The following is a 15,980-nucleotide window of genomic DNA, read 5'->3' as shown; positions in this document are numbered from 1 at the left end:
GTACATTGTCATCCACACTGCTGGTTCCTTGCCAGGGGATTATTGCTGTTTACAACTGACTTGGTCTAGACATAGCAGAATTCTGTTTGGAAAGATGTGTATTATAGCTAAAAGCCAGGAGCTTAAATTGTTTTTAAAAGGCTCTGGCCCTAGCATAGCAGTTCTTGTGGCTACCTGGAAACTTGAATTTTAAATCTTCACTGCCTGTACTTGAATGGTTTTGTCCACATTAAGAAGTTGTTCAATTAGCAGAACCTAAAAAGGCAAGCAAAAATTTTTTATTATGTATTTGCCTGACTCAAAGCTATCTGTGCTAGGGAAAATAAGTGGAACCACATTTAACTCTCACCAAGAAAACCACGTAGCTTCCCTACAGGAGTTTCAGGATTTGCTGCTGTGTGTTCTTGTACACCGCAATAATTTTACTGTCAACATTTCCTGATTCATTTATCCTCTGGTTTTGCCACGTCAGGGTTGTGGGGAAGCAGATAGTGATCCCCACAGATGAAGAAGGGTATGGATGGTATTCCAGTTCATCTTCTGGCATTTTTGGTTCCTTAGATGTAAGTTCACCACAAGAAAAGGATTCTAATGAGTAAGTACCAGCAGATAATGCAAACTGCACCAAGGTGGGAAGGTAATTCTGTTCTCGGTGGGCTGCAGTGACAGGCTTCTCAGAACGAGAGACCTCGTTCCTGTCTGTTAGGCTGAGTTTTGATCACAGCACATGTTTTCTTTTTAACTAGAGGTGGCACATTCAGAAGAGCAAGGCCTACGTAGCTGTGCCTGTTGCTAGCTACAGTAAACTGGTCAGTCAGTAGAAATATTTGCTGCAACTCACTCCTTAAGGTTATGTTTGTATTGTAACTAGTTTTATTGTTAATCATCTATTAAATTTGTATAGAACTTCAAAATTTCATAGCATGACATTAGTACTATTTTTGTTATTTAATGTGTTAAAATGTTTTTAATTAGCTTTGATTTTTTTTTTCCCCAAGTTTCAAGTTCCTTGGCAAGAATTTAAAATATCCAAAGCAAAAGGGTTCTTACTTTAAAGTATAATTTGTTGGCTTCCCCACTGCTTGTCCTGAACTACTGTGTTGTCTCTCAGCTCCCCAAGTGCTACTATCTGAAGTGGAATAACAAGTTATTTTCATTTCTACTTTCCGTAAACTGTCAACTGTTCAGATTTAGTGTTTGTGGCAAGAAGGTACCTCTTTCTGTTACTCCCATTCACAAAAAGGCTGAGCATCCCAAGTCTCCAACCGTGTGTTCACCAGAGAGTGAAGAAGGAGAAGATGGAGTTATTGTTTCTGAAGGCGTAATGGAGGAATATTTAGCATTTGACTGCAGAGATGTGTAGGTATTGAGCGTGAAGATAGCAACTAGTACCCAGTGCCCTGGAGTTCCTGCTGTTAAGATGTATCTGTTTGGGTTTGATATTAGTTGATAATGTATTTGAAGAATGAGGGGTTTTTTTCTATCTTTCCTCTAGAGAACTTTCCAAAGGCTGGGGTTGCTCGGGCACTGGGAATTCTCCTGATCCATGTCCTAGAACAATTTATTTTGATAAATTATTTTTCTTAATTTTTTTGTAATTTTTCATACCAGCTGTTTTTGTGCCTGGTTTAAATAGTATCATAGAACCATGGAATGGTTTGGGTTGGAAGGGACCTTAAGGATCATCTAATTCCAACCCCTCTGCCATGGGCAGGGACATCTCCCACTGGATCAGGCTGCCCAAGGCCCCATCCAACCTGTTCATTCCATTCATAACCAAGAGCCTGCAGTGACATATTGGCATATTTAATAAAACCTGTTTAAATGCCTTTTATTTTTATTCAAAGTCGAATTCATTGGTTTTTGTTACGTGCTAGAAATGTGCTGCTTTGCCTTTGTACTAGCATTTTGGGTAGAATTGTACCTTACCAGATTTTCAGTGGTAATTTAAGAATTATAGGGGATTTGATGCTCGCCAATAAATAATTACTGCTATTTTCATCTTAAGAAGAAAGGATTGGGGTGGCATAAAGAGGATTCTTTGTGCCTCTTTACTTTATTCAATGCACAATATGAACATATGTCCTGGGTAAGGACTGGAGATGGTACTGCCAGTTGCTAACTGCTTAATTGGTTTTAATAAACAAAGCCACTTAACTGCATGGACCTTGAGATTCAGACTGGTAGTGGCTTGCTTTGACAAGGCTAGAGAAACATTGCTGCAGCAAACTACCACTGTCTCTGTAAAATAAAAACAAGCATTGTAGCTTTTTTTAGTGGCATCTCCCTTTTTTTCCCTAAGGTTTGAAGCTTTTAGACGTTAAGTACTAATGCAGGGAGCAGTTAGGAAAGCCACAAAAATTGTGCTTGCATCAGTAATATTTTCTCCCTTCTATTAAGTTTCTTTTGGCAGATGAACATGTACTTTTTTGAACAGCTGTCTTCTACGTTTCACACTTCAGAATACTTCTTGCATTGTGGAAGACTGCAGCAAAGCTCACTTGCTGCTGTGAATTACGTTTTTACTCCTCTCTCATCGACTACACAAATCACCTAAAAGCACATTAGAGCTGTGCCCTGAGCCCGTGGCTGCGTGAGCAGCAGGCTGAGGGTGCCCTTGCACATTCCTCTGGCTGGGCTTCGCAGCTCTGTAGCGGTGTTGAGTATGGAGCCTGACAGCATGATGAACAGATATCACTGGAACTATTACTGTTTATTTTTAAATGGAACTTTGATCTCCTTGGTGAATTATTTATGAGTCATGAAGTATCATTCATAGTCATTTTGTATGGGGAAACCAAGACGTGCGGCAACAATGTGGTTGCCTCGGTCACTTCTCATTTGGGTCAGTGGTAGATTCTGGAAGAAATAAAAGGTCAAGTGCCCAATGTACAGCAGGCTGCTTCTTCCAGTATTAGGCTGTTATTTGAATTTGTTGTTTCTTACTATCAGCTTTCAGAAAATAGTATTGTGTGATAAATCTAAAACTTCTCCTGAAGTAATGTCTTCAAGGCTGTCCACCCAGCTGCCTTGACCTGTTTCATTTTAAGAGAAAATGGAACAGAAATGCAGCCTGATGTTCTACTCTTATTAAATAATTGCAACAAAAATACAGAGGACAAAGAAAATGTACTTATGATACAGATGATGCTTATGTTTTCACAGGGAGGAGGACCTGTGTGGGAGGAAGATTGGACTGTCTTCTGGCAGACGGAAACTGGGGTTTCCACCTATTTCTCCGTATGCCTGCATGAAGGATTCTGTGCTCACGTTTGTGTTTGATGATGTGTGGAGTGAAGTCCTAGGGTGCATGGAAGAATTAATCTGCAGACACTGGGAAGGGTCGGCTTCTGGTAAGGATCACAGATAAACTGAAGATTCAAAAGGAGATTTCAGTTATTTAATTTTTCTAGGATGCGGTAAGAGAGAGATGTATTTGGGAATCATCTTTTCAGGGGGAAAAAAAGGATTGTTTTGCTAACAGTGCGACACGCCTTCAAAAGATTTAATACAGCTTAACATCTAAGAGGACTCTCTTTTAAAAATGTGGGTTCCTAGCACTGCCCACAGCTAGTGATGCTTACAGTCTGTATTTACAGAATTCTCTGTTGCTTTGCCTAGATGATGAGAAAAATATCATAGCAGTAGAAACAATTCGAGCGGATGCTGGAAGCCCTTTGCCGTTTGATCCTCTGCCAGCGCTGTTACCTCGTGTGCCACCGACTAAAATGCCCCCAGTGACATCCAATCTGGTAAGTATTTTTAGCCAGCTGGTGTGTGTAAGGATCAATCAATGCAGCGCTACCTAAGCCAGCAGATCTGAGTACGTCAGGGGACTGTTTACGTACAGAACTAGTTTGGATTTTGTCTGAATGTTGACTGTCCTCTCTAACACTTAAGTTCTGTTATTCCTCAGTTGCAAGTTTTAATTCCTACTTTTTGCTCTGAAACTTACTGTTTTATATATGTTCTGGACAACCATATGGTGACTGTTTATTAACAATGTAGTTCTTTCTCCATTTCAGTAATGTTTGAACTGAATTGTGAGATGGAGGACTGTGTGTGGGAGATCCTGTTCTCACTAGCTTATTTATAGTTAACTCATCAGGCAGTAGAGCACTAATCTCAATGCAGCTGTAAACCAGCATTTTTCTCAGACCCCAGAGCTGACTGTATCATCTGCTGTAGGCAATCAGCTCCTAGAGTGGTGAGCGCCGAAGTGTTACCTGTTTATTCCATTTTAATTCGACTCTTTCCTTCTTATTTCTTTCTTTTTCCTTTATTTCCACCCTGCGTCCTCCTCACGTTCCCTGTACTATCTGTGTAGTGCCCAAAACCCAGATGTGGCCGCAAAAGCAAAAAGAGGAGAAAACCACCTCAAGTATGTATGCTGGAGAGTTTAAAGCTCTTGTATTTTCTATTTACTGTCTTTATGGTGGGTAGAATCCTATGTTTTTCCATATCAGCCTGTATTCCATATAATGAAAATCAGTTTTGTAAAGCTTTCTGATTATAGCCATTGTTGGAAGACACTGTTGTGCACATGGGATGCTCGGTTGGAAAACACTGAGCATGGCGTAGCAGGGTAGGATATGTTTTCTAAGTGCTACCATTTACAAGACAGATGAAATGCTATGATGCCTACCTTAGATGGGGAAATAGTATAACTGAGTATACATCCGGGTGTCATGAAAGAAATTAATTTCTTTCCTCCAAAATTATTTACCAGGACAAAAAACTGTAAATATGTGTGTATGTCTCTGCCAAACAGGAATTTACTTCTTTATTTTTTAAACTTTCAGGCATCTGTTTCTCAAGGGTCAAGTACTGGCTCTCAACATAATCTAAGTGGCTTGATGGTGATCCATGGGATCCAGTTACAGCAACGGAATCTGCCTGCAATGGAGAAAACTATGTAAGAACCATAGATCATCTGCTGTAAAGTAGGTAACTCATGGTGAGAGAGATTTGACCCAAAATGTTGTGAGAGAACTTTAGACACTGGAAAACACAATTCTCTTTCGTTTGCCTGCCTGCTTGTTTATTTATTTGCCCTCTGTGAAACAGGATACTTCTAGTACAGCTTTTCTGTTTGATTGCTGCTGGTTTGCTACCATAGGGAACAGTGGTGGCATTACTGTCAGCACTAAATGACATCCTGAAAAGAGACGAAGCTCAGAGCAGGACAGAGAAACTGATTTGATCAGTTCTTAGAAGTGGGCTTCTGTTAGATCTAGGCTGTGGGTGTGAAAAGTGGTGTTTACAGTAGGGTTTGGTTTTTAATCTGTTCAGTGACTAATTTTTACTTTTACACTGGACTCTTCAATCGGAAAGTTCAGTAAAAAAAAAAAAGAAGATAGGCTTCTTTTTTTCTTTTTCATCCCCTGTTCTTTTCTAACTTGACTTAAAATCACTTTATATAGTTACATGAAAATGGAAACATCCTCTCTACCCACAGGTAATATTTTTAATGTCACATGTAGAGGAGTGCTTTGGTAACAGGGCAGTTATCAGTCGTGTTGATCAGATCTCTTTTGGTTTTTTTATTTCTCTTGTTAGAGACCTGGATGACAAACAGCCATGTTCCAGTTCCATCCTCTCTACCACAGTGTGGCCAAACCATCCTCTAGAGCTGAGTACATCATCCCTGTCGCGTTCCACAAGGTGGCAAAACCCACTGCAGTGTACCCTGCATCCCATCAATACCAGCCACTCCCGCATGAGCACCCCTGGGTCTGTGGACGATGTCTTCAGGGGAACTCGCCTGTACGTTTCTCACTGCGGGTTACCGTATTTAGAGAACTCAGCTTATATAAAAAGCATTCAATTGAAGAGAAAGAACATTAGTTGTTTGATTAAAGAAATTAACTGCCCACTAAAGCACAATCTTCCTTGAGAAAGCTTTGTCTGCACCCACTGCCAGGATTCCTGCCGAGGTGCTCATTCTCAGACTCATTTTGCATGTATGCTTAATATTAAACATTATGAAAACTAGAAGTTCACTTTGATAGAACAAAAAGATTTCTGCCAGTGTTTAGCGGCTGCAAAAGTCCTCTTTTAAATCCAGCCTCCAACAGTCAGCCCTAACACCAGTGTCTTGGAGCAAAATCCTGCTATCTACATAGTGCCAAACAAACTGTCAGGATTGTATGTTTATGTATAAACTCGTTTTTTTCTGTTCTTGTTTCAGCCCAAGGGCACACGAGCAGCTGACCTCAGCCTCCCCTCAGCTCTGGGGCCGACACCAGCTCCTACCACCTATTGCTACCACCAGTGTGGCAAAGCACGCAAGCACTGCAGGATCCCAGAGGCAAACGGTAACGGGAACAATTATTGGGTAGTCTGAAATTGTAATCGCCGCTGATCAAATTACCAAACCCAAAAGTTCCAGTTTGTTCTCATGCAGGTGACAGCAACTGAAATAGATGCCCAAAAAATGCTGGTTTTGACCCACAGCATCACCCAGAGCTGAGTGTTTTAATTCCAGTTAGTGCCAGAATCTTTTTCCTCCCCCTAAGTAGATGTAAAATGATCGACTTGAAAATGATCTTTAATTCATAGGGCAATTCTTTTAAACATACTGCTGCAATAAGAAAAAGTGATAACTGCTATTCTTCAATGCAGAAATCTCGAGGGAACTCAAGTCGAGTTCACAGTGTTACAGCACATGAAGATACCCACCAGCAGCTACAGGAGCAGCTTCTCTTACCCGACCATTTCTCCAGGGCTAACACAATCAACAGAGTCTCGGTAAAACATGGCAAATAATACCAGATCATTCCTAGGTACTCAGTAGGGTGCTCTGACAGTTAGCATAGGTAAACAGTCCTGGAGAACCAAATGTCACAGGGAATCGGTACCAGGGAGTTCACTAAGTTGGCCACTTGATTAAGACACTTGCAGGTTAACAGAAACATCACTGCTTGGCACTTTCAAAACAAACGGGATAAGTTGCTTGTTCACATCTAAGGATCTCGCTCTACTGCACCCAGACAGCCCCTCGCTACAGCAGCAGCTGGTGGGACCACACTCTTCCTGAAGAGTCCACATTCGAGATGCTGGTAGAAAAAGCATAAGTGTTACCTCAGGTGGAACATTCAATCCAGCATGTACTTTGAAGGCTTAAGAGGAACTGAGGGGTAGGAGAGGATGCTTTAACGTTTAGCAGAGACATTGGGAAGTCAGAAACACAAGGGTAGGGTAGCCTTCACTACCATACTATTGAGCCATACTATTGATGTCCAGTCTGCTTCGGTATCAAATACTCTTGGATTAATTTATTGAAACACCTACTCTCCTGATATCTTGTCCTATCTAACAAAGCATTTTCATCTAAGTTTTAAAAGCTATAATTTGTAACAATAGCTTTTAAATAGCTGCTGGTTTGCTTCCTGTGTGTAATTTCAACATCCTTGACTGGGCACCCGAGTGTACAAACTTTCTAAACGTATCCTGAACCAGAACAATTTCGAGAAGTGGTGAAAATACCTTTAACTGGCCCAGTGATCATTCAAAGGAAGAGTATTATGGAAGTATATTTGCTGCCCTCTAGGAGTTGAACTTCAGGTTGATTTAACTGTCCTTAAACTTGCAAAAGCTCTATTCAGACCTACACCACCTTACAAATGAGGTAATACATAAGTTTAAATAGTTCGTATTATAATCTTGATGTTTAGAACTTTTTATGCAAAGATGAATAACTTCATCTGTCTTTTCAGCCAGATCCACAGCGCCGCCGTTCTTGCACTGTTATTGATTATAGCAGTCAGTCTCGGATAAGCAGAGGACCAGTGGGTTCAGGTACGCTCCCCAGTCAGAGAATTTAATAAGATTAAGTAAGAGGTAGGCCTGTAGGACAAGGATGTATTTCGTACAGGGGGAATACACTGAGGATTTTTTTCGAAGTTCTACATCATGTTTTAATTTTCCATTATACAAGTTTTATACTTTTATAGAGTACGATAGGTATGGTTTTACTGCCACCTAGTATTTAAAATCATTTAAGGAAGCTTAATGTAATCAGTCCCAATGCCTCACACGTCAAAGTTAAGAGCTGGAGTTGCAAATTTGAACAGGAACCAGCAACAACTACTTTCTGTCCCAGGATTTTTCTTTGCTCAGATGTACAACTGAAAGAAACTGCATTATGTCCAACAGAAACTTATTTGCACTGAATCTGGAAGAGATTGCATTGGGTTTGCGCTGGATCTCAGAATTGCACTAGATCAACGCAAAGTATGTTTTACAGCCAGTAACTGTACCAGTACAATTCACTTGCATACTCTGAAATCAAAATATGCTTGTAATGCTTAACTTGTAACAACTGCACGAACTTGGTGGAGTTACTTAGCATTACCTAAAATTAATCTCATCTAAAATTACTTATTTTTAATCAACTCAATTAGCAAGGCTGCAAGAAGGCATTTTTGTTGGGAAGGTTATGCATAGTTTTCCCTCCGGTTTCCCTTCCTTCACTGCAAAGTCATCTCCTTAAAATGTTTGTGGTTCATAATCTTTGAAAATAGTTGTTATATGCTTCAGAATAGCCACGTGGTCCCAACCAGGGTTGTGGTTCATGTGGTCTTGCTGCTACATATCACCAAGAGGAGGGTGGCATGGAGCAGGGCTCAGAGGCACTTTCTGAAAACTGTCTGTTGAGGCAAGTTCCACTGGATTCCTGTAGTTAGAGTGTTTGGTGATACCTTATGGAGTTGTCAGCATGTCCCACATCAAAATACACAAACAAGATGAGATTGAAACTGCAGAAGTTAATGGAAGCTGCAAAGGTTAAGGTGGTGTGTATAGGACAGCAGGGGCATTTCGCTTGTTTAGCAATTGAAACAGCCTACTGCCACTAAAGTAAGTGGTGCAAGAGGCAGTCAGAGTTTAACAAAGGCACTAAACAGAAGTCACTTGTTTTTAACCAAGAAAGGAGTAGTTTGTACTGAAACTAAAATATCTGCTCCCCACCCCCAAACCCTACTCAGCACCTTTAAAAGCAACGTAAGTGTTATAACTGCTGTGTTAACAAAAAACAATTGGAATAGTTAGAACTTTGTAGACCTGAACCCTTCATGAGAGATCCAGGAACATGGCAGTTCCCTGTGATGCAACCACTGTGAAAGCACAAACTCTGCCCCTTTTGGCAGGCCAGTCGCTTGTCTCTAACTCACACCAGTTATATGTAATGCAGCCGACAGCCATGTATTAGAACAAAAGGTCAAAGAAACGGCATTTTTGCTTTAAGCTAAAGAAGATGTATTTGTTGCTCAGTTTTAATACCTTCTGAAAGTCATAAAAGTTGTGCACAATCTCTGTTTATTAGGTCTTCAGCTGCACGGTTCTGTGAAAGCCCGCAGGCGAAGCGGATCAGTCACAAAAAGCAAACAGGGGTTCTGACATAACACGAAGAAGTACCCATCCCTCTCCAGAGAGTTGTGAACCACTTCTCATCCTCAGCAATGTCCGTGTTGTTCACAGAGAGTTTTCAAACACCTTTCCTTATGACTAACTATTTTTATATAAATCTAAGAATCAGCAGCCAAAGACTAGAAGGGGTACACTTAAACATTCCGTTTTCTACAAGTATTAGTCATACTAATTATTAGTTTATACTCCAGTGGGAGGGTGAATATACTCCAGTGGGCAGTAAAGTCTAACACCTAGAACATCTAGCAAACACTCTCCATCATTGCTGTTTTCCCATTACTGGCTAGTGATTTGTTCATTTTGTTACAGGCAGGTTCTGCAGAACCTGCTGATTTTTCCGTTAGCTCCACAGTAGCAGTAATGTAAATCTTTAAAGCTATATGTTTAAAACAATATTATCTTATCAAAAGCATGCAGTACACATGACACTGCTTGTACAACCCAACTTAGACAAGTTATGAATCCTGTAGTAACTGCAGCAGATATTAACACAGCTGGGTAAAAATAAGGTAGCAAACTGAACTGACAGCTTTAAGGGTAGCACGCTACTTGCTCTTCCTCAGTGACTGGAGAAGGTTTAAGAGGGTAAAAGTAGTCTGTTACTACCAGTAGTTCGAGACAGTGCTGAAACACGGTCTTTCTGGTGAGACGTTTTATGGCAATTTCACAGAAGAGCTCAGTCTCCCTTTCAAAAAGTACCTGCAGTCACACACAATTTCTGCATTTTGTTGTGAAGCCCCACAATCCACAGATGGAATGTAGCTTTCAGGAGACGTGTCCTGCATGGTGCAACAGGCGTATCAGAAGTATGCACTGCAGTTGCCCTTGTGGCTCCAAATAAGGCAAAACACAAGCACAAGCTTCTCAAAACAAAAGATTAGATGAAGGTCTTGCTCCTAAGCAGCAAGTGCAAGGCTCTAAGTGAGTATGCAGACAAGGCGAGGTTAACCGCTTTGTTGTAACAAAGTTAGGACACCGCGCGAAAACAGTTGTTCCTTTATAATCCAATTAAAGAGCACTTCCTTCTAAATTTCCTTATAAGATTTTCTAAATTACAATTCATAATGGAAAAAGCTCGTCAGTATTCTTTATGAAGTGGCTCCCCTATTTCCCCACTCTAAGCTATGCAGTTTGTCAAATGTTGCTGGTACCTCCAGAACAGCACGTGATTTTTAATCATTACCTACGTTCCCAAGTCCAGTTGATCCAAGTGCGCTGTAATCAAAAAGGAGGGCAAAGAAAACAAAGCAGAGCTATGCAAACATAACTGTGTTAACTTTCCTGTGCATTTATAGAGTAGGGGAAAAAATGCTGTGGGCTCAATCTAAAACTCTTAAGTTTGCACAGAGATAAACTGATGCTAAAGAGAGGCCTCTGTTCACTAAATTCTTTTGAAATACAACTTCTCTTAACAGCTAAGACTACTGAGACATTGTAAAGTGTGGCGATTACCTTGAGTTAACTGGAGATAAGCATCCTGTTCATATCAGTTAGTTTTCTGTAGTCCCAGAGCATGAGAGTTACAAAGCACACAAATAAACTGGAACAGGTTTCTAGTAACATAAAAGAGTGTTTTGTAGCCCAGAGGAATCAGGGTGCTGAAGTGAAAGCCATCATATCATAGGTAATTTTTGGTTTCTGTAGAGGTGGTTGACATGAGAAACTTCTAGGCTGTTGGATATCTGTTGGTATAGCCACAGCAGCGTCCAAGTCGTATTATGCAACACAACAAGCTGCACTCTCTGAACCAGGATAATTTTTGAAAGCAGACAAGTAACAGGGAACAGTTACCACCTCCTTCTATTGAAGAGTCTGCTCTGAACACTTTCACTGAAACAGCGGGGATCTCATGACTCCCAAGCCTTTCAAAACTAACCCATAAAACAAAGCCAGCCTCATTCCCTTGAGCAACTTGACCACTGGCTACCCTTTGAATTCACACCCCTGCACACTGTGTCAAGTGGTGTAAAACCAGCTGAAGTTAAACCTTCAAAATACCTGCACACCTTACAGAAGTAATAACCTTCTGACATAAGAGAACAGTGGACAAACACACTGCCACTGCCACTCCTACAGCAGGCATGACCGGGATGCTGTTGAAGTAACAGCCAAGACATTTATAAGCTTTGGGACACCTCGTTGTGGGACATCACGGACCCTAGAAATACACAGAACTGGCTCCGTTCTGTGGGTTTTTAAGTTTATTGCCTCGCCTCTGCATTAGGGAGTTTCTGCACAGCCACACGCCTGCAGTCTCATGTTCTTCCTAAAGCATGTGCACAGGCCACCGAAGACCAAACAGGAGGTGGCCCTTCCACCTCATGTGGCATCACCAGCACTGCTGCCATAGTTAACAAGAGAGTCATCTTTTCCGCTGCTGGAGAAGAATACAGTATTAACATGACTTAAATCAGTCAGGAGAGCCCATGCGATCAATTGGGTTTGAACAGCTTAGAAAATGTGGAGAGGACCGGGAAAGCAACCAAGCACAGGATTCTGAAAAAACCTTCTCATTTATTAAATCTGCAGTTTTCCAAAGTAATTTTATAAAAGCAGTGGAACATCTGAAAAAAACGTCTGTTGAGCTGAAGAGCAAAGACCTTTAAGAACAGCTGGGTTGTTACAAAAGGAATGCATGCGTAGCAGAGAAATAAGGTTTCCAGCTCAGAAACCACGGGAATCCGCACTGCTGACCCTCAAAGGGGTGGGGTGACAGGTTTGTACTAGCAGCTATACTGGTATGCACCAGATGTTTGAAAGGAAGGTGCCACAACCCAAGCGCAGTAAGCACCTCACCATCCCCAGCATCACACGCCCTCCGTACTATAACAAAACTTCTAGTCAAGGATCTGTTTGATCTTAATCAATAAGCACCCAAAGGATTTTAAAGAGTAGCACCAGAACGCTTGGTTGTTTTTTCAGGATGCACTCCGTATTGTACCTTCCAGTGACAGCAAGTTGATGCACACACTGTCCGAAACAGGAGTCCAGAAACACTCTGAAATCCTCCCAAATCCACAAGCTATGGAAAGCTATACGAAATTAGACCAGATATTTTCACCTACAGTATTCTTTATTTCTTTCCTTTCTTGGATGCAGTCTTCTTTCCTCCTTTCTTAGCATTATTCCCATATTTTGCTTCCAGTTGGGCCAAGAAGTCATCCATTTCCTTTTTTCGATCTTTATTTCTACTCTGAGGAGGAGAAAAAAACCAAACCCAAACATTTTACTATTTCCCATATGGATCATTCTACTGAAGTTCAATAGTTACATAAAATCTCAGTGTACGTTAAGCAGGGAATACAAACTACAGGAGGTATTGTACTGCCATGCAAGAGCCTACTTGTACACTCTAGGCTCTGTACCTAACTTCCCGAAAGCAGAAGTAAAGAGTGGCTATAAAAAAGTCATGCCATAAGGCTAGGAAAAGAAAAGCAATTTCTAGTTTAGACCCCAACCTCTATTACAATTTGAGGACTGATTAAGCACAAACATTCTGGGAAGCCCACTGGGCAATAAGAAGAAACAGAAAAGATTCTGGAAATCGGAACATAAACAGTTAAGTTTCTTTCCTCGATCTCCAAGATAAAAAGCAAAATAATAATTTATGAACTTCTACCTCCTTGTGAAATCCCTCTCAGAAAGAAAAATCATTGACACTCACTGTCCAACTGCCTAAAATGAGATGTTCAATGTTTTGGTTGTGTATACAGTAAGGACAAGTGTAATTGAATAGCTCTGTTAATTTTTAGAAAGACACAGGCAATAAAACACATACCATACTCTGACTATTAAAGTACACCAATACTTTAAGGTCAGATTTTAACCTCAGGAACTCAGAACAATGATCCAAAAGGTAAAGACGCTCAGGGAAAATACAATTATAAGCCAGTAACGTAATCATCTTCACCAGAGAGAAAAAGCCTTACTTGAATCAGAGCTTTCAAGTCATCTTCTCCACCAAGGCCCAGTTCCTCTTTGGTCTTTTCTGCCTCACTGGCTTCTTTTTCTGCCTAAAATCACAAACTAGTTTTTTAAAAAGTAATTTGCATGTTGTCAAAGTCTTACAGTAGTGACCAAACACTTAATTATTTTGCACCTGTACATAAAATGCTGCAAGGAAACACAAAAGTTGGGCCACAGATGAGGAATCAGCCCAAACAAACCTGTTCTGGGCCTGCAGTTCTGCAGAGCGGGACCCTTTTTTGCTCTCTCAACGTCCTGACCACGATGAGATGTCCACCCCTGATCCCCCCACCCACTCTGGTTTCTGTCTTACCTGCCGTGATGTTTTTGTACACTTGAGAAAAGTTACTGTGATGTGCATACAACATATTCTACAAAGTGTCCAGGAAAAGACAGAGCCAGTTTGGGGAAGAGGTCCATTTAGTCCAGAAAGTTATTTCACACTTGCCAAAAGGCAAGAGAATATATATTTCCACCCTACATACACTTGTTATTTACTCCAACTCATGGCTTTGTAAATATATGCAGGAAGGTACTAAACCATAATAAGCCAATGCGTGTAATAATGAAATTAAAAAACAGGCAACAGCCTATTACAGTGCAAAAGCCTTTGACAACAGTTCAGGAGGTGGAGAACAGGTGACAAAAGGTGCAAGTCACAGATACTGAGGAAGATCTGTAACCCTGCTGTCCTGTGCCATACATTTGTCTTAAGAACAGCTTCATGTACTTCTGAAAAAGGAGATTAAAAGCTTATAGTAAATAATATTTCCCTTTGGTCCCTGACTGATGTAACCTACCCGCCTCTTCCTTGCCATCATTTTCTGCTTGGACTCTTTTACAAAGGCTTTGTAGGATGGGACTTCTCCAGAGTCGATGGCCTTTTCTATGATCTTCCTTATTCTGGGTTCATCTGTATAGTCCGCACACAACACAGACTCCATTATTCTGTCCATGTCACCCTCAAAATCCATGTACGCTGCTTTAATATCCACTAGCTCTTCTTCTGAATCTTTATAGCTCTTTTCGAAGTCTTCAATATCTTTAACAGTGATCTGAGGCAGAAGCAACACTCCTTAAGTTACAGGATTGACTCACCCAAAGGATTTAAGAGACTGCATAAAAAAACCCCGGTGTTTTGCAGAAAACTCCTAATGGAAAAGGAGCTACAGCTTTCCTGGCAGGTTCATCCCATGGGCAGCTCCCAGACCCTGGCCCTCTCCTTCCTGAAGAACAGCCTCCAGCCCTCCCGCCCCACCGCCAGCTCCCAGATCCCAGCCCTCATTCCCTACCACTGGCTCCCCAAGCCCAGCCCTCTCCTTCCTGAGGAGCCGCTGCTGATTCCCAGCTCCTCACGTTCCCAGCACCAGCCCTTCCACCGGCTCCCAGCCCTCCCCAAGGAATCACAGAATGTTCTGAGATCGAAGGCACTCACAAGGATCATCGAGTCCAACTCCTGTCCCTACACAGAACACAACCCCAACATTCACACTGTGTGGCTGAGAGTGTTGTCCAAATGATTCTGCAACACTGTCAGGCTTAGCACTGACAGTGCTTCCCTGGGAGCTGTTCCAGCGCTCCACCACCCTCTGGATTAAGAACCTCTTCCTAACGTCCAACCTAACCCTCCCCTGAGGCATCTTCCTGACGTTCCCTCGGGTCCTGTCACTGGTGGCCAGAGAGGAGAGCTCAGCACCTGCTCCTCCTCCTCCCTACGTGAGGAAGGTGCAGGGTGCGATGAGGTCTCCCCTCAGGCTCCTCCAGGCTGAACAGACTAAGTGACTTCAGCCTCTCCTCATACAGCTTCCCTTCTAAACCCCTCACCAGATTCGTGCCCTCCTCTGGTCACTCTGCAGTAGCCTGAGATCCCTTTCACACTGCAGAGCCCAAAACCGCACACAACCCAGGAGGCAGAGCTGCCCCAGAGCAGGACAATCGCCCCCCTGGCCGGGCCAGGCACAGCCCCAGCCCTGGCCGCTCACCTTCTTGAAGAGCAGCCGCCAGTACTCGCCCCAGTTCCGCTCGCCGCGCAGCGCCTCGCCCTCCTCGTCCACCGTGCCCTGCTCATCGTACACAGCACGCTGCTCCGCGTCGCTCAGCACGGCGTACGCCTGGCTCAGGAGCTGCGGGGAGACGCACCGTCAGTCGGTCTGTCTGTCCGTCGGTCTGTCTGTTGGTTTGTCTGTCTGTCTGTCAGTCGGTCCGTCTGTCAGCCTGTCCATCCGTCTGTTCATCTGTCAGTCAGCCGATCTGTCGGTCTCTCTGCGCGCCGGCCCGCCGCTCACGCTCACCTGGAAGCGGCGCGTGGCCTCCTCGCGGGGCCGCGGCGGGGCGCGGTCCGGGTGCTCCCTCAGGGCCGCACGTCGGTACGCGCGGCGGAGCTCGGCGGGCGCGGCCCCTTGGCGAGCGCCCAGGACGCAGTAGAGGTCGGGGGAGCCGAAGACGGCCTCGCATTGCTCCAGCAGGCCCATCGCGCCCCGGGCGGGCAGAAGGCTGAGGCGGGAAGCTGAGGCGGGCGAGGAAGGCAGGCAGCAGGCTGGCGGCGGCGCGAGGCTGAGGTGCGCATGCGCGGGGCAGGAGGGAGG

The 15,980-nt window shown here is 43.0% G+C and overlaps 2 protein-coding genes across 7 annotated transcripts in view; one reads left to right on the top strand and one right to left on the bottom strand.

Annotated features, from left to right (window-relative positions):
* Positions 1-9,464, top strand: part of FAM149B1 (family with sequence similarity 149 member B1) — a 12,936-nt gene extending 3,472 nt beyond the window's left edge. For 2 of the 6 annotated variants that reach the window (XM_054071293.1, XM_054071292.1), the window contains exons 5-15: positions 473-595; positions 1,189-1,359; positions 3,166-3,353; positions 3,622-3,752; positions 4,328-4,381; positions 4,803-4,915; positions 5,560-5,766; positions 6,191-6,317; positions 6,625-6,750; positions 7,719-7,800; positions 9,326-9,464. In XM_054071293.1, the coding sequence (XP_053927268.1) occupies positions 473-595; positions 1,189-1,359; positions 3,166-3,353; positions 3,622-3,752; positions 4,328-4,381; positions 4,803-4,915; positions 5,560-5,766; positions 6,191-6,317; positions 6,625-6,750; positions 7,719-7,800; positions 9,326-9,399 (1,396 nt within the window). In that variant the 3' untranslated portion in view covers positions 9,400-9,464. The remainder of the gene's footprint in view (positions 1-472; positions 596-1,188; positions 1,360-3,165; positions 3,354-3,621; positions 3,753-4,327; positions 4,382-4,802; positions 4,916-5,559; positions 5,767-6,190; positions 6,318-6,624; positions 6,751-7,718; positions 7,801-9,325) is intronic. The other 4 variants (XM_054071296.1, XM_054071294.1, XM_054071295.1 and 1 more) reach the window with 4 other exon arrangements.
* DNAJC9 (DnaJ heat shock protein family (Hsp40) member C9) lies at positions 9,442-15,980 on the bottom strand. Its single transcript, XM_054071299.1, has 5 exons — positions 15,687-15,980; positions 15,378-15,518; positions 14,196-14,450; positions 13,359-13,442; positions 9,442-12,622 (listed from the first exon to the last, which is right to left on the bottom strand). Exons 1-5 carry the CDS (start codon positions 15,864-15,866, stop codon positions 12,503-12,505), a joined length of 780 nt encoding a protein of 259 aa, XP_053927274.1. The 5' UTR covers positions 15,867-15,980; the 3' UTR covers positions 9,442-12,502.

This window comes from Cuculus canorus, chromosome 7 (genome assembly GCF_017976375.1).
Source record: "Cuculus canorus isolate bCucCan1 chromosome 7, bCucCan1.pri, whole genome shotgun sequence".
NCBI lineage: Eukaryota > Metazoa > Chordata > Aves > Cuculiformes > Cuculidae > Cuculus > Cuculus canorus.
The sequence above is the reverse complement of the archived record's forward strand: the minus strand, read 5'-3'. Positions and strand labels throughout refer to the sequence as shown.

What these genes read in the sequence shown, in the direction of transcription:
- DNAJC9 (XM_054071299.1), bottom strand. Translation starts at nt 15,866, where the DNA reads ATGGGCCTGCTGGAGCAATGCGAGGCCGTCTTCGGCTCCCCCGACCTC. An exon ending in TGATGGCAAGGAAGAGGCGG is followed by an intron (nt 13,443 to 14,195) that starts GTAGGTTACATC and finishes TTGTGATTTTAG; the next exon opens with GCAGAAAAAGAAGCCAGTGA. An exon ending in ACTTGAAAGCTCTGATTCAA is followed by an intron (nt 12,623 to 13,358) that starts GTAAGGCTTTTT and finishes TCTCCTCCTCAG; the next exon opens with AGTAGAAATAAAGATCGAAA.